The sequence below is a fragment of the Protopterus annectens genome, chromosome 11.part0, assembly GCF_019279795.1.
Source record: "Protopterus annectens isolate FY-2018-M chromosome 11.part0, PAN1.0, whole genome shotgun sequence".
Taxonomy (NCBI): Eukaryota; Metazoa; Chordata; order Ceratodontiformes; family Protopteridae; genus Protopterus; species Protopterus annectens.
Window position 1 is genome coordinate 718947129 of NC_056745.1, and position 18956 is coordinate 718966084.

An 18956-nucleotide genomic window follows, 5' to 3' on the forward strand; every position below is an offset into this window, starting at 1 on the left:
ATGGGATTGAAGTCCAAGGAAGTCATTGTTTCACTATATTCAGCATTCGTCAGACCTATCATTGAGTACAGTGCCCCCTTTGGTATGTACCTAACCAGTCATATCCAACAATTGTAACGTCCACAGAGGTTCCTCACTAAAAGAATACAGGGCATAAGTAAAATGTCCTATGCATACCACCAGGGCCTTATCCCTGTATTCTGTCTCCTACAGGCTTTTGAGGGAAGATATATGCCTGGCATACAGGGCATTGTCAGACCACACTCTGATGGACCACCTGCATATCCACAAAACAAACAGCACCAGAACTACCTGAACTAAAGACTTAAGTCTTGCCTGTGATATAAATAGTACCTGCTGGAGAGATGGGTATGTATCCCCGAGACTACCCCATCTCTGGAACAGGCTTCTCATCAATGTGAAGCAGAGTTCCTCCCTAACCCAATTCAAGTGCAGCTTGGACATTTGGATGGGGAGCAGGAAATTCATCCCTGGTTTGGTACCTATGTCTCTAATGGACACAAGCAATCTGTAAATGGTTCATTTCCCAGGCCCATGCTTTTAAATGGTTCATCTTCCAAGCCCTCGCTTACACTTATGAAGAGTACCAGAACTTGTCAGAGATTTGGGGTGCATGGCTAGGCTTAAAAAGGCCCTTGTGGTCATTAGCCTAGTGAACACCTATGAACATATAAGAGAATCTACAAGCATTGCTGTAATATACTAAGTGAGAATACTAACAATTCCTTATATGAACACACAGTAGTTTGTATTAAATGGAAAAAAAATCAGTTTTGTTAATCTTGAGAGCATTTCCAAGGATCTCAGAGGTGGGATATGAGAAACCTGACTGGAATATAGAAAGTTAATGTGTCAACTGAAGTTAAATTCCACAAGACTCCCAGGTTTGAATTAACATCTGACAATACCCGCTAGTACTTAAGATACATTCAGCCAAATTGTAATTAAACAGCAGTGGTTATTCTCATGTAACACAGATAACGCCAGTATGTATAACAACAACACTATGTTTAGAATGATGATATACTTGCTGTAACAACCTTTTAACAAGATTAAACATTTGTGCACAGCTGTTTATTAAAAGACTTGGTCTCTTTTAAAAAATACAAATGAATTGTACACACCTTACATACAGTATTTAAATATATGCTGGTACATTTTTTATGTTTGTTATATTTACTTGTTTATACACTTTTTATATACTTTTTTATATATTTGTTACATTTAATATTTACTAGTAAGATTTACATTGTACTTGTTTTTTAAGACAAGAGTGTTTTTTAGAATACAATGATATGTTGTTTCTTTAAGAACTGAAGACATGATTGATTTTAGGTTATTTAAGAGTGTGAAACATTTTTAGAGTTTATTCTGAAGAAGTTTAACATTTGTTTTGAACAAAAGTGTTTTTTATGGATTTTATGGTATTTGCAAAATTACTAAATTAATAATAAATGGCAACTATTGTATTACGTTGTTCCCAGCTGCGGTCCCTAGTATCCCCAGGCATTGTTGGAGGAGTTTGTTAAAATTAGCAATTGCATTTGTGTGGGATTGGTAGTTAGTCTTTATTTTTTTCATGGTGAATTATGTCCCCATGTTGGCAGTTAAAAGGACTGTTTGAAATAGTTTTCAATGATGCTATAGGATATTCTGGTAAAGATTGAGCTGAGGGCTACCTACTGTAATGCAACTGGTGAAAGGGAACATGTTATCCCATGTATAAAAGGCAGCATTGGGGGTTGCTTGCTGGTTTGTGTGGCCATGTCTTTACTTTAGAGCAGTGAAGGATTGTCCATAATTATTGGTGTTGCAAATATAACCGTATTAATAAGTGCTGTGGAAGGTCTGTCACCAAGTCTGTAGTACATGAAGAAGCTGCACGATTTCTCCAATTATCCCCCTTCCAGATCCATACGATGTGGATGCCTTGCAGGTTACTGATGAGGTTTAAGAAGAGGTCATTATTGAGTAGTTACTACTCTTGTGAGATAATTTAAGTAGAATGGGTTATTTGCTAGTGCTGCTGCTTTAGCCATGCCATCTCAGACATGCACTAAGGCAAACTGTCACTATATCTACAATGAAGGATGCGGGTCAGTGTCAAAGACTACTTCAAAAAACAACTCACTGGACTGAGCTATTCGTGGGTCATCACTAGCTTCCCTTGAGGATTTTGGAGCTATGGAAATTCTGGTTTTGACCACAGAACAGAATTCAGTCCACTTCTGTGCCACACTTGTGAGGACTGTGGATGGAACTCCCCTTTTACTGGGTTCTTTTCTGCATTACCTGTATGGTGTGTACATAGGAGTTAAGAATAACAAAGTGACAAAAAGTTTGCTTTTGGTATATGAGTAGATCTCATGTAAGGTGTACAAGGGGTGCAATTTGCTTTGGAATGGTGTCTTCAAGTTGCACATTTCTTTTTGTTTGACTCCTTTAAACTTAATCATGTGCTTTAGAGCCAACTGTAAGCAAACACCTCAGGTTTAATTTTCCTGTTGTTTCAGTTGTCTACTTTATTTTGCCAAGAACATTTGGCATACAATTTAGCATCTGGGATTGGCAGAGCTATATAGCTTTGGTATGTGTTTCTCACAAAAAGTTAAGTATATTAATGTGTTTAGCATTCTCCCAACTGAGCATATTCCATCAATTTATGCTGCTTTGAAGGAAGAATTCCAAACTTCTGCTGCTTACTTTTCAACTTATTTTGAACATTGCTATATTTAGGATGTTTTCGCCCATTTGGTAGCTGTAACTCTGCTTGAGGCAGGTTTCCTCTACTGTTTTCTCCTCAATTTTGAGTGGATGTGAATTATGAGAAAATGATTTGCCTTACATACATGATTTGGCTGAAGAATGGCACAGGAGGTTACACCTTTTCTTGGGTCATCATCATGTGGATCAGTTTCCTATTGCACTCTGATGTTTGTGAACACTGATGTGTGAAAGATATTCACTTGGCAATACATTCTGGGTTGCATTTTCTCCACCTCATAGATGTAACAGAGAAAGGCAGATTTCTATCGGGTACATTATTATAAGAAGGGGGATATGTGTTGCTAGAATTTCTGCAGCCTCTATCATGTCAGATGTTATCTGTAGGGCTCTACGGTTTGATTTATTTGTTTGAAAGTACAAAACTGTATGCAAATATTGAATTAAAGTATCAACAGGTAAATGCTGATATTTATAGAATTAGTAAGATTTATTCGGTAAGATTTTCTGTCACTATGTGATATCATCAATGTTATTGTTGCAAACGTATATATCAGTATACTTACCTGTATCAGTACCTCTCTCTCTCTCTCTCTGTCTATATATATATATATATATATATATATATATATATATATATATATATATATATATATATATATATATATATAAATACAGATGCAAATATATATATATATATATATATATATACACACACACACACACACACACACACACACACACACACACACACACACACACACACACACACACACACATATATGAATATATATATGAGTGTGTATAGATAGATGATACATATGTACACATACATTAATTATATAGATTCCCAAAATGGTTGGAGTGTACCCTCAGCTGTAAATTGTGAAAAAAAAGTGACTCAAGGCAAATGCATAACCTTATGAAAAATATCTTAAGTCTATCTGGAATGGCATGGAATGGCATGAGTAAAACGTATAGGATTCTTTGCCCAGGACATACCTTTTTCTTATATTTTCCAAGTCTTGTGCAGAGACATATTTTGGTCTCCGCTGTACTTCCCTCTGAGTTAGAAAGGATTTATTTTCTTGTATCATGTCTATAACAGAAAATAGAAAAATTTCAGTCTTACATCCAAAAAATAAGTAGTGTTAAAAAATTCACATTCAAATTATATTCAACAATATGCAATGACTAAATAACAGTATGATGGGGCACAAGCAAGACACACAAATGTGCAACAGAGGAGATAGTACATCTTGGCCCATAAAAGCAAGGACATCAAGGAAGAAAACCAAAGTGAAGTTATACATAACAGAAGAATGAATAATGCAGTTTACAAAAGATGATGTGGTGGTTGGAAGTGGAATAGTGTGCCAAATAAAAATGTATGCAGATGAAAAAATTTGTAATGTTTTGTCAAGTCACTATAGCAGAAATCATAAATTCTGAGTACATGGAAATGAAGACAGATACAAAATGGAACAAGATAAAATTATAAGATGTATCTGTCACCAGAAGAAACAATAGTATAGCATACACTGACTGAATAAGGGACAGTTTTCTTAAATGGAGTGAGTATGGATTTCAAACTCTGTCCCTCAGCTACCAATTCTGGTAATCACAGACAACATGGATATCTTCAGATCAAGACCACTCCCACACTCTCCTACAAAGATAATTCCAGATGGACCTGCTCTCACTCAAGAAATTGCTCCATGAACACAAGTTACTACTGTATTCCTCTGTGAAGGCTGCCAGCCCAGCTAGCTGGAATTTTGTAAATAATTCTCTGTCACTTGGGAAAAGTAATATGATTTGTATGCTTGTCCTACAAATGTAAGAAAACTGTATGTTATGTGCTGAGCTTCAAGAATATAACTACAGTGTACCCTACTAGAAAAGAACAGAATTAACTTGCAAAACTCTACAAAAATAAGTTGACAAGTAAAGAGTTTTATGATTGTGTTTACCGCAGCTAGAAGACAGAATGTCTGCAGTTAGAAATTCTTTCTATTGTCTGGAAACAGAAATAGGTTCATAGATTCATACTAACAGAAATAATTACAGGTTTCAAAGGTAATAGTGTGTAACTGCTTTACAACTTCCAGTTCCAGGCAAGCTTCTAAGAAATAAGTATTTGTGACACAGAGGTGCTAACTTAAGTTTTGTTAGCCTGGAAACTGAAGGCAAGGGTGTCAAAGAATTATGTAATCTGAGATAACCCAGCAGAAACGTTTAATAGTAATTTAAGAAATATTTCAGAGAGTGAGTCTGTGCATTTGTATTTGTCTTTGGATCTGACAAAATCTTCTCATCAGCACTTGTCTTGCTCTGTAAGTAAGTTATTTAGGTACAGTGATTTCTCTTAGAGATAGATAGGAATATAGTAAAGATTAGTTTAGATGTTTTCTGTATTCATTTGAGACTGTCCTGCAATGTTGTTTTAAAATATTTCCTGTGATTCTGAACTCTGTTGTCATTGTGTTGAGTTATTGAGTATTGTCTTGTGCTTTTATTATCTATTATTAAATATATTTAAACCATTTAATTGTGGCTGGTTTGTTTATAGAGATATTTTAGCTCTTGGCGTACTTCCATATGTATTTGGTGACACTGTACAGGCTACTCTTAAATAGCCTTAGCCTTGGTCACACTTACCATTTGGATAATAGTAACATTACACAGTAGAACTGGTCACCCTTTGAGAAGGGCCTTATAGTAGCTGATAAGTAAGGGTGGTTGGTGGCAGTGATTTCTACCTTATAGTCTGGACAGAAGGTGGCATAGCTAGTGAACCTGTGCCAGCCGTCCCCAGGAGTTTCTGTGTGTTTATATATAAATCAAATCTCAATGTGTGTGTGTGTGTGTGTGTGTGTGTGTGTGTGTGTGTGTGTGTGTGTGTGTGTGTGTGTGTGTGAGCTACTTGGGCAGGGACACAGTGCACTGGTTGGACAGAGAGGGTGCTGGAGGTTTTGGCTTGACCACTCGGATGAGATCTTAACTCTATAGCTGTGCCAGTGGGGAGCCTTATTGGGGATCTGGAGAGAGAAAGAGAAACCAGCCCCAGATGAACTGTGATCTCTGTGTGCTTTTAAGAGAAATTGTACTTTATGGTGTATGTACTTGTCATCCTCCAAATGTGGATGTCCCTCACTGGTGCTAGTGGTGAGGATTGAGGCTCCTTGATTACTGGACCAGTGCAGGTGTGTCACATATTAATTGTTTGGCATTGGTGGGATAGCCACATCACACATTTAGTTGATAGTGGTGAGATAGCCACATCACATATTAATTTGCTTGTAGTGGTGTGGATATTGAATTCCTGTAGCTTATGTACAGTGATCACTGAAGGTGTTTGTACTCTTAATCAGCTATGCAGTGAACATTCAGAGGTCATATCACAATTGTTTTATTTCTTTTGTTAGCTTAGTTAGTCAGGGAGAGCAGGCAAGCGTGTCAGCAGAGGAGTATGGCATGCTGATAAGGAGCCAGTTGGTTCATGGATTCACAGGTTCATAGGGTTGGTACTAGGCTATCAGCCCTAGGGCCCATACAAGCCTAGCCATAACAATTCCCTGGCTATTTCTTCCCACAATATTTACTTGAACTCACATGGTTGAAATGTGCCAGGCTACAGGACTAGTGCATGCCAACCTGACTAAAGCAGACATGATTGCAGCTTTAGTCACAGTTACATCAGAGAATAGCAACCAGGAAGACAATCAGACTGGCCATGGAGATGTACAACTCTCACAAAATGGACAGTTCAACCTTTCCACAGAGGACTTAAAAAATCCGTCTGGATTTAAAGAGACCTGAGTTGGAGGCCAAGCGTTTGGAAACAGAGGCAACTGAGAGACTGAGTTGTCTACAGACTGAGGAAAATGAGAAACTGCAACATCTGAAGGCTGAGGAAAATGAGAAACCGTGATATCTGCAGGCTGAGGAGAATGTGAAACTGTGATGTCTGCAGGCTGAGGAGAATGAGAGGCAGAGGCAACATGAAAAGGAGATGCTGACTCTTCACCAGAGTCATGGAGGTAATGGGGAAGGAAGTAATCCAACCCCAGAAGCAACAAAGGTCAGTAAATTTCTTCCACATTTTACAGAGGTGGATAATTTTGATAGTTTCATTCATATGTTTGAGAGAATATGTAAACAGTATAATGTTGACCAAGGGCTCTGGGTACATTTCCTGACCCCCTTACTCCATGGTAAAGCTGTAACTGTTCTTTCCAAACTGTCTGACACTGATTGTTTAAATTATAATGTTGTAAAGAACTGTGCTAGAATGTTTTAAGTTAACACCTTAAGTTTATAGAAAAAAGTTTTGTGAGCACAGGCGCAAGGCGGATGAAAGTGTGTGTGAATATGTTGCTGAATTAAGCACTTATTTTCATAGATGGGTGAGTGGATGTCAGGTCACCACTTTTGAAGGGCTGGCAGACCTTTTGGTGAGGGAGCAAGCCCTTAGCACTTTGCCTGAGGACATGAGAATCTGGTTAGCTAATAGACAATGCAATACTGTACATGATTGCAGCTTTAGTCAAAGCTGCATCAGAGAATAGCAACCAGGAGGACAATCAGACTGGCCATGGAGATGTACAACTGTCAGAAAATGGACAGTTCAACCTTTCCACAGAGGACTTAAAAATCTGTTTGGAGTTAAAGAGACTTGAGTTGGATGGGAAGAAGCGAGACCTATACCTAGCAAGCAGGACATCACTGCACATGAAAGGGACATCCAGTGCTGCTCATGGGTCTAAAGGAACCCATTGTGGGCAGCCCAGACTGCCCAAACAGAGTCCACCAATAGAAGGGGAAGCCACAAGTCCAGTTACATGTCCAGGACCTATGGTTAAATGTTTTAAATGCAACCAGTGGGGCCATGTAGCATATAGATTTCCACAGAGGCAAGGTAGGGAACAAAAGGTGGGAGAGCCAGTAAGTGGGAATGACAAAATGCCAACAGTAGGTTGTCTCGAGACAACAAGGGTACAAACTACCACAAGAGGTTATATCCTGTCTTAGTGAATGGGAAAAAGGCCATGGCTAAGACAGACACAGCCTCTGACCTAACCATTGTGAAACCTGCAATGGTTACAGAGGAGCACTACTTCCTTGGGCAGTCTATTCCAGTCAGAGCTTTAGGAGGGACCCCATTCCAAATACCTTTGACTAGGGCTCACCTTGACTGGGAGAGTGGAAAAGGAAGCAAGCAAGCATGTCTGTTTGAGGATATCCATGCAAATGTCCTGATAGGGAATGATTTTGATAATGCCATACCCTATGTGCATGCAGTTGCACGCAGTCAGGCTTGGAGACAAGCATGCGGGTCTACTAGCCTGGGGGAGACCCAGAAAAACTGCACACTTGCATCTAGGACTGGTGAGGTGTTTACTTCAGGAATGCAGCTACCCTGTAGCAGTAAGAGTGAAGGTGAGCCACAGCTACTTGTGGGTACTGAAGTTTCCTTGGACAGAGTGACTGCAAGGGCAGAGGTAAGTAGCAGTACCCAGGCTGACAGTGAGGCATGACTGTCAGAGAATTCCAGACTTCCTGTGGAAGAGGAGCTGGGAATGGTTACAAAGAAAGAGCTGAGACAGGTTCAGCTCTCAGACCCTACATCACAAGGCCTGGGAGAGGCAAAGTGTATACTGGGACACAGGATTACTGTATTGAAAGTGGATCCCTGAGGGAGGGTTAGAGGGTGAGAGAATACAGCAGTTGATAGTGTCCAGAGCCTACCATCTGCCACTTCTAGCCATAGCTTTTGATATTCCCTTTGCAGGTCATATGGACATAAAACATACCAGGCGACGTATTATACAGGACTTTTATTGGCCTGAGATTTCTGGAGATATAATAGGGTACTGCAAGATCTGTGAGCAGTGCCAAAAGGTAGGCAAGCCAGAGACAAGGTGAAGCTCCTTTGATGTGTTTGCCTCTGATTGAGGAGCCATTTCAGAGGGTAGCTATGGATATTGTGGGGCCTCTGAGTACCCCAGGTTCCACAGGGAAAATGTATATCCTAGTGGTAGCAGATTATGCTACAAGATACGCTGAGGCAGTGGCTCTGTCCTCCATAGAGGCAGAAAGGGTGGAAAATGCTTTATTAGAGAATTTCAGCAGGGTAGGTTTCCCAAAAAAAATACTGACTGACAGAGGTGCCAGTTTCATGTCAGACCTGCTGGGTTGTCTGTGGAAGTACTGTAGGGTGAAGCACCTAAAGATATCCCCCTACCATCCCCAGACTAATGTTATTGTTGAGAGGTTAAACTCTACCCTCAAGTCCATGCTATGGGCATTTGCAGACCAGTTTAAGAGGGATGGAAACAAATATTTGCCCCATCTGTTGTTTCCTTACAGAGAGATTCCCTAGAAATCCACAGTTTTTTCACCCTTTGAGTTGCTGTATGGGCATAGGGTGAGGGCACCTTTAGATATAATACAAGATGAATGGGAAGTTGAGTGTGAATCTCACAAGGAGTCTGTTGTGGCATATGTCCTAAACCTTAGGACAAGGCTCAGGGAACTCATGGGCTTGACTCAGGAGAACCTGGCAGAATCCCAACAGCAGAAAAAGGTCTGACATGACAGGAATGCTCAAGCTAGACAGTATGCTGTAGGACAGCAGGTAATGGTTCTCAATCCTGTCAGACACAACAAGCTGCAGGCAGCTTGTGAGGGACCCTACAAGGTGGTAAGGAAGGTCAGGGATGTTAACTACATGGTAGAACTGCTAGGCAGGAGGCAGGGGTACAAATTGTACCATGTTAACATGATGAAACCTTACCATGATAGGGAGGCCCTTGTGCTGAGTATTTGCAATTGACTGCAGAAGGAGTCTGAGGGAGATCTGTTGACTGTTCTCCTCAGTAAGACTTGGACTGACACCTCAGTGGAAGGGGTAGCCATGTTCTATCAGCTATCCCCTACCCAGTTTCAGGTGGCCCTGTTTTAAGGTAATCATATTCATTAATTCCACCAGTTTATAACAGGACCAATAAAAACTTGCCCTCTTCAGTGTTTTTCAACCTAAAGACTTCACACTACAGACTTTCTCAGCTGTGCCCTATGAAAGGAAGAAAAAGAATTCCTCAGGTATTTACAAGAAGGAAATCCAGTTCTTTTGTCTTCCGAAAGGGATGTAGGGAAGAAAAGCAGTCCTGCTGATGGCATGCATTGTGTAGTGCCAGTGTACTGGTAAAAAAAAAACAAAACAAAAAAAACCCTAAAATAACCTATGTATGACCCAGGCATAACCACACAGCTAGCCAGTGAAAAATTAAGTGGACAAACTGTGTACACGTCAAAAGTAAATTACTACTCCAGCATAAAGAGGAGCAAACAGTGCCTACATAATTCACAGTCATGCGCACGCACCGTGGCTTACAGGGAAGCTACGTTCCTACACAATGGCACTATTCAACTAACCAGACAAAAATCTCCAGGTCACCAAGACAGCAAGATTACAGCTGCAGCATACAATTCACTCTCATCTACCTAGCTCAAAAAGGCACGTTCCTTCATATTATAGTGACCTATACATATGGAAAAGTCATCAACTTTAGTACAGAGATTTGCACATCTACACCCTAAATCCAGGATGTATAAATACGGGTCTACTTTGACCCATCGAAATAACGTTTCAGCGAAACTCAGTTTCGCTAGTCCACTTTCGTGAAAGTGCATTTCCCCGGAAATGGACTTTCATGAAACTACAGTACACCGAAGAAATAAAAAAACACACAAAAAAATACACTACACTAAATTATGCAGGGGGGCAAGCCACCCTCCACCCCCCCACACGCCCGCCACTAATATATGCCAACTCTGAGACTGCATTACAGTGGGGCAAAGGAAAAATTCTCTTATACCCACTGTACTGCGATCTCCAACAAGAACCTCAGTGAACTGTAGTTTCGTGAAAGTGCATTTCCAGAGAAAAACACTTTTTGCGAAACCAGACTAGTGAAATTGATTTTCGCTTAAATGTTATTTCGATGGGTCAAAGTAGACCCATACACGCAGACACACACACACACACACACACACACACACACACACACACACACACACACACACACACACACACACGCACACACACACACACACACACACACACACACACACACACACACACACACACACACACACACACACACACACACCCATACCCACACTCATCTCTCAAGCACATACAAGTACACTCCTTCATATACAGTGGCAGATGTACATGGTGGGAAGGTCATCAGCATCAAGATAACATTATGTACACATGCACTGTAAATCCACTGCATACATAATAACCCCACCCCTCCACAGACACACACACACACACACACACACACACACACACACACACACACACACACACACACACACACACACACACAGACACACACTGCCAAATCCACTTCACAGACATACACATACACACACATATATGCTTCTAATAATTTAAATATTAAAATAGAAATATAGTAAACTAAAAAGAAAATTTCAGAACCTTACATTTTAAGAAGGTATACACACACGCACACACACACACACACACCTGTGAGATAATCGACAAGCTGTCAAGTGAGTTGATGACTTATCACCTGTTCTACCCATTTCTACTGGTGTCCCACAAGGTTCAATACTCAGACCCTTACTTTTCTCCACCTTTACATATAAACTTAACTCCGCTACCCCTTACGCTACCATAGTACAATATGCAGATGACGCTACAGTCATCTGTACAGCTCCCTCCTATCAAGAACTGCAACTCAAAACACAACAAGCCTTCTCAGACATAGAACTATATCTCAAGGAGAATCAACGAATACTAAACCCCAACAAAATAAAGCTTATGATTGTCACACATAATAAATCCATGGAACTCTCCTCCCCCCTTTATATCCTCTCCTCCAACGGCACCAAAATCAAACCAATAGACAACACTAAACTTCTAGGATTCACAATAGACAGCTCATTAAAATATGACAAACACATAGCCTTAACTGCCAAGAAAATACATATGAAACTTGGCTGCCTATATAGGTCCAGAACTTTCCTTACCTCTCACACTAAACTGGCCCTAGCTAGAACCCACCTTCTGTCCACACTTCTATATGCCTCCCCCATTTTCATAAACCTTAGAAAATCAGAACTTTCCAAACTAGAGACTTGTTACCATAAAATTGCTCATTTTGCTGCTAACCTCCCCTATAGAGTCCATCACTGCACTGCCCTTAAAAAAACTTCACTGGCTTGAACTACCACATCTTCTAACACTTAATCAACTGAAAATTGCCCATAACATTGTTTATCATCCAGATGACTGTCCATCACTAAAAAACCTAATCCAACCCTACCACGCATCATGTACATTTCGCACATCTAACAAACTACTTCTAAAAACGTACAAATCTAGTAACTCTTTTGGTGACTCTCTATTTGCCAATCACATTGCAAAAACCTGGAACAAAATCCCCTATAACATACTCACTATCTCCACCATCATCAAATGTAAACAACTACTCAAAAAACACCTCCGCAATAACTGGCTTTGTACCTGTATCACCCCTGGATAATTTCCTCCTTCCCACTTTGCTTCCTATTCTATTTTTCCATTCCTATACATGATCACATTATTTATTATTTATTTATTCATTTATTTATTATTATTTTTTAGCTGTTCTGTTCTTCCTGTCTTACTTGCCATATTTTCAAGGATTGTACCTATTGTTCTGCAATATGTGTGTTAGAATTTATAATAATGTTTAGCTTATACTACTATTATTCTAATTTCAAATTTTTTGCTATTTTTCATTATGACTGTTACTGTTTTATATCTACTTTGTATAACATATGTACTAAGTATGTATTCTTTGGAGCTTTTTTCTTCGGGCCTCTGCTAAAAATGGGCTAATAGCTCAGTCAGACTATCCCGGTTAACAAATGAAAAATAAAATAATCTATACATATATATATATGTGTGTGTATATACAGTATATATACATATATATATATATATATATATATATATATATATATATATATATATACATATATATATGGGTCCATGTCAGAGGGACGAAAGCTCAGTTAACCGACGACCACATCAACGAGATGACTTCGCCAACAGAACGAATACCCGACAACGGTGAGTAGTGCAGACTGGGAGTTAGTCCCATTCCCTCACTGTAGTGCGATCTTGGAGTTGGTATATTTAAGTGGGGGGGCCTGCCCCGCACATGGGGGGTGCAGGCGGACTTGCCCCCCTGCTATACATTTTTTAATGTGGTTTTTGAGTGTATTATGGAAATGGGAATGTAGTCTGTTCTATAATAAATTGACTTACCGTTGTCGGGGATTCTTCCTGTGATATATATATATATATATATATATATATATATATATACATAGATATATATATATATACATAGATATACATATATACACACACACACACACACACACACACACACACACACACACACACACACACACACATGCACACGCATACACACACACACATACACACACACACACACACACACACACACACACACACACACACACACACACACACACACACACACACACACACACACATATACGGACAGATACACACATGTATGTATGGAATCCATTCATTTCACCAAGTTAAGCTAATGAATCAAAAATCATTGAAAAAATGGGGGCGTGGATTGGATGGCAAGCTGAAAGTAGCACAAACTTTCTGCTCTGTAGTATTATAAATTTCCTGATTGGATTATTTATAAAATTCACCAATAATCACTGGAGAGTGATTAATCTATAATCTAGGAATCTTAAGCTTTTTATTGGTTTATTTTTCAACCAATAATCTTTACATTTTCCTGTCGTACTTTAAAGAAGAAGAAGAAAGAATTACAACTGAAGGAAAATGAGGCTTGTCAAGTCTACCCAGCAAGAAAACTCCATGAAAAAGAACTACATTCACTTCTTACAAATATTCAGGATTTGATGCTGAAAATAGACAAACTGGAACTTAGAGTTTGAACTGTTAAAAGATGTTGTGAAACACCATCATCATCTTATCCTGGTTAGGGGTTGCCACAGTGGAGCAACAGTCCACAGAAATACTGGCAGTGGAGTTTTATGGTGCCAAGTGGACAGCCTGGCCCCCAACCTTCCACAGAAGCACACACAGCTAGGGCCAATTCACCTATAGCATGTCTTTGGAAGAAAACCAGAGCACCTGGAGAAAATCCACACAACCACAGGGAGGCCATGCACAGAAGGCACCGCAGCCAAGAATCGAACTGGAAAACCTCTTGCTATAAGGCAGCAATGCTAACCACTGCACCACCGCAGCCACCTATGTCTTGAAACACCAAAAGATTCAAATTGCAACAGTGGAGGAGTCACTGCCTGACAATGACTGCAGATTAATAGAGGGAGAAAATATACTGAGCTCCTTCTACAGCAAAATAATAGACTTATTAACAAAACTGATGACTTGGAAAACTGGTCCAGAAGGAATAATATCAGAATTTATGGCATACAAGAAAGAACATAAGGAGATAATATGGTGAACTTTTTAACTGCATGGCTCCCTAAAACTTTAACTGTACTGGAAGCTTTTTCTTTCGGTATTGAGAGAGCCCACAGATCATTAACTACAGCCACTTCTAACACTAAAAATATTCATCCAACAGCCATCATTGTGAAATTTATATCTAGTCAAGATAAAGATCGTATTTTATAATCTGCCTGGGCTCTCTCTCCCTCCCACCAGGTAATCAGATTTGATAATGACCACCCTTCTGCTGTAATCTCAAAAAGGAAGGAATGTATCCCCCCTTATAAAAAAACACTAAAAAAGTCTGCTATTAAATTACAACTGATGTTTCCTGACAAAATAAGACTTCTTACCAGAAGAGAAAAAGACTTTTGAGACTCCTGAAGAAGCCAACACTTTTGGACAGCAGAAAAACTTAATGAATACATTAGAACAAATGGACACTAGTACTACATTGATAAGGCAAACATCATAAAATAAATGGTCTGTGAAGGAGATGAAAAAGTCCAGAGACAAATAAATAACTATAAACTTAATCTATAATATTTAACAATATGCTGTTTATAATTCTCCTTGGAATCACTCAAAAAAGGCAATGCATTTTATCTCTTTACAGTTTAAAAAAAGTACAGTTGTGTACACTTACCATAAAGGTAGATGTACGAGTGTATTCACTGTTGCAGTCATCATATTTGGGTTATCCCTGCCAGGGTAGCCCTCGGCCGGCCTGAATACCAGAGGCTTAGCATTTTTGTGTTAGTTGCTGTCGCTTCAGGACTGACGTTGGGTCGTCAGTAGTATAAAGTAAGACAGCAGACGCCTTTACATCAGTTTTTTCTTGCCCTAACTGTCAGGAGCCCCGAAATAGGGAGCCAGGCTATGGTGGAAGAACCCCACCAGTAGAAAGTAAACACCAATATGTGCCTTGTAAGGAGATAGAGAGAAAGAAGGGGGGATAGAGGAACGGAAACCAGCACTGCAACAGTGAATACACCCAAACATCTACATTTATGGTAAGTGTACACAACTGTACTATGTTCTTCATGCTTCACTGTTGCAGTCATCACATTTGGGTTGATTCCCAAAGCTGAGGAAAAGGGTGGAGGCAGTCAAGGAGACTAGAAGCTGGCTAGGATGCCTTGCAAGACTGCAGTGGCAAAGCCTGCCCTAGATTTGGAGAAGATAGGCAAGTGGTAATGCTTGGTGAAAGTATGAACAGATGTCCAGGTGGCAGCCTCCAGGATGTCCTTGGTGGGGACTACTCTGAAGTAAGCTGCAGAGGTGTAGGCTGCTCTGGTGGAGTGAGACCTGACCCCCTTAGGGGGAGGTTTTCCATGTTGCTTGTAACAGAAATGGATGCAGTGTGCTATCCATTTGGAAATTGTTTGTTTGGAGATGGCTTTGCCCTCTGCCCCTGCAGCAAAGCTAACCAGTAATTGATCAGACTTTCTGAATGATTTAGTCCTGCCTAGATAGAATCTGAGCTGTCTGTGCACATCTAGAGAGTGCAGGATCCTTCCCCCCTTGTTTTGTGGGTGAGGGAAAAAGGTGGGCAAATTAATGGATTGGTTGAGAGCCACACTGGATACCACTTTGGGCATGAAGGATGGGTTAGACCTGAGGGAAACCCTGTCAGCATGGAAGATGATGAAGGGCTCCATAGCCATGAGTGCTTGTAGCTCAGAGACTCTTCTGGCTGAAGTGATGGCCAGAAGAAAAGCTATCTTCCAGGAGAGATATTTTAACTCTGCTGAAGATGCTGGTTCAAAGGGGGGGCAGGGCGAGCTTTTCCAACACAAAGTTAAGGTCCCAAGCTGGGGTAGGTGCTCTTCTTGGTGGCCTCAAGTAGCTGGATCCTCTTAGGAATTGTTTGATCAGAGGGTGTGAGAAAAGGGGCTGCTCAGTGTGGAAATGATAGCAGAGGCATGAATTTTAATAGAGGAGAAAGAGAGACCACTGTGTAGCAGGTCAGCTAGGTAATCCAGGATGAGACATAGAGAAGGCTGTGCAGACAGCCTGCCCTGAAACAATATTTCCTGCATGATTCCCTGATATGAATGTGGAGATAGGCCTCTTTTAGGTCTAGGGTGGCTAGCCAAGCATCTTTGGAGAGCATGGGTAGCAGTTGCTGGAGGGTGAGCATTTTGAATTGTGGTATCACCAGGAAGGTGTTTAGAATGGATAGATTGAGGATGGAGCACCAGGAGCCCTCTTTTCTGGGTACCAGAAAAAGTCTGGAGTAGAAACCTTGCCCTATCTGTTCTGCAGGAACATGCTCTATTGCCCTCATAGAGAGCAGGGAAAGAACTTGCATTTTAGCCTCTGCCCACTGGTTTGGAAGTAGATCTGGGAACCCTTTTGGGGTTGGAAGAGTGTGGAAAGAAATTTTGTATCCCTGGGACATTATGTTGAGGACCCAGTGGTCATTGGTAATGGTGGCCCAGGTGCTTGCGTGAAAGGAGAGTTTTCCTCCTAGGGGTAAGTGAAGGTGGGCAGAGGGAAGGGGTGGGAGAGGAGAGTCATTGTGAGTTCTTACCATGAGGGGTTGGCTTAGAACTCCCTGGTTTTGAAGGGGAGGAATTCCACTGTTTAAATCTATGCATTCCCTGTGGCTGCTGTCTGGGTGGGTCTGCTTCCCCGGGGTCTGGGCTGAACTGACCTGGTGGGAGCAGGAAAGGACCAGTGCTTGGAGGGGCAATGCCTGCTGAACCTGGGTGGCTGGACCTGTCGGAAATCATTAACTGTCTGCATAGATTTATCTTTTTCTTCCATCTTTTTTTAGACCTCCTCTGCCTTAGTACCAAATAAGTTGTCTTTGTGCAAGGGTGCATCCAGTAATTTAGATTAAACATGGTCTAGCAAGGGGTGTTCCTTAAGCCATGCATACCTTCTAAGGACAGAACCGGTGACTGTGCCCTGCAAGAAGCTTCTAGGGCATCAAAACCACAGTGTAAGGTGTGCTTAGTCACTTGACTTGCAAAATGCTTTAACTCTTGTAACTCTTTAGATTCTGCACAAGCAGGAAAGGAAGTCACTTTTTGTTTGAGAAGTTCCATGGTATGTTGCTGAAATATTAGTACATGCAACTGACAATTTAGTGCTCTGATAGCAAGAGTAGCAGAGGTGTATAGTTTTTTACCCCGTCTGTCTAGTGCTCAGGAATCCCTATTTGAGGGAGTGGGATTCTTAGCAGAGGTTGATTTAGTTCCTTTAGGCCCTTAAGAAATTACCTCAGGGTCAGCAGTAGGAGTTTTGAAAAGAAATTTGTGTGAGTCAGGGACTTTGTAATACCTGTCAGGGTTTCTGGGTGCAGGAGGGAGGGTGTCAGTAGTCAAACTGGATTCCCGGAAAACATCGTCTACAACATCCAGGACTGGGGGGAATGGCCAGGAATCTGTGCTGTGGAAGATCTAAGAATTCTCTGAGTCTCTTTTTAGACTGAGGGTAGTCTTGACATTCCCATTGGAAATGTTCCCTTAAGGTATGAAGTGTTTCCCCAAAGGAAAAGTCCTCAGGTGAGGAGGCTGAAGGAATGGAATCCTCTATATCAGAATCCTCATAAGCAGAGAGGGGTTGCATGTCTTCATATTCAGATGCATCAGAGTCATCAGACTCCTGTTCAGACAAAACTACTGGGGACAGATCTCTTTTTCTTTTGGAAAGGGTAGCTTGGTTTCCCCTGATCAACATGATAAGGTCTTCCACCATTTTAAGCATTTGAGACTGAGGAAAGGAAGCAGGTGGCTGAGATTGGGTCGTCAGTTTCTTGGGTGTGGTTTGTACTCTGGGCCTTAGAAACTCGGTAGTATTTGAAAGAATGGTAGACACGAAAGAAATTGTTGGTTTGTGTCGAGACTCGATAGTGCAAATTACGTCCTCGGAAGCCGGTGACTGCTCAGTGGCTCTGGACCCATCCAAGGGAGAGACAACCGCAGGATCTTTAGTTGAAAAAGAGTTTTGTGGCATACCGGACTCCGAAAGGGTCTCGGTAGTGGCCTGCGAATCCACAGAAGCGGGCATCAGGGGCTGTGAAAGTGCCTCACTGAGGACTGGAGAACTGACCATTAGCTTAACGGAAGCATCATTGGTAGGTTTGGACCTGTGCAATCTGTCTCTGTCTTTATCCTTACGTTTTTTCGGAAGATCTGCTGTTGGATGGCTTACTGAAGCCATATCGGAATTCGAGGACTGTAAGTGAAAATATCTAGCTACAATAAGGGCCCAACGACGTATAGTTCTGGCATTGAACAAAGCGCAAAAGCGACAGTGAGGGACACCGTGGTCTGGGCCTAAGCAAGTGACACAGTAAAAATGAAAGTCTCAGTGTGGTATTTGCTTTCCACAGGTGAGACAACTGTTAACTTTTTTTGACATTGGTTAGTGCAAGAAAAAAGGATCCCCAGCAGGGTACTTACCTTTAGAAGACTTCAGCTTCAATTCAGAAGACGAAACTCAGGTAGCGGCCGACCGGCACTCACGCGAGCTGCTTCTGCTTCGGGCTCCGCGGCAAGAAAGACTGATGTAATGGTGTCGGCTGCCTTACTTTACACTACTGATGACCTGACATCAGTTCTGAAGCGACAGCAACTGACGCAGAAATACTAAGCCTCTGGTATTCGGGCCGGCCGAGGGCTACCCTGGCAGGGATAAC

At 41.1% G+C, this 18956-nt stretch overlaps 1 protein-coding gene across 1 annotated transcript in view; it reads right to left on the reverse strand.

Annotated features, from left to right (window-relative positions):
- Positions 1 to 18956, reverse strand: part of LOC122815573 (protein mono-ADP-ribosyltransferase PARP12-like) — a 1647737-nt gene that overhangs the window by 531000 nt on the left and 1097781 nt on the right. Inside the window, exon 9 of the mRNA XM_044088182.1 lies at positions 3748 to 3844. Coding sequence (XP_043944117.1) covers positions 3748 to 3844 — 97 coding nt within the window. The remainder of the gene's footprint in view (positions 1 to 3747; positions 3845 to 18956) is intronic.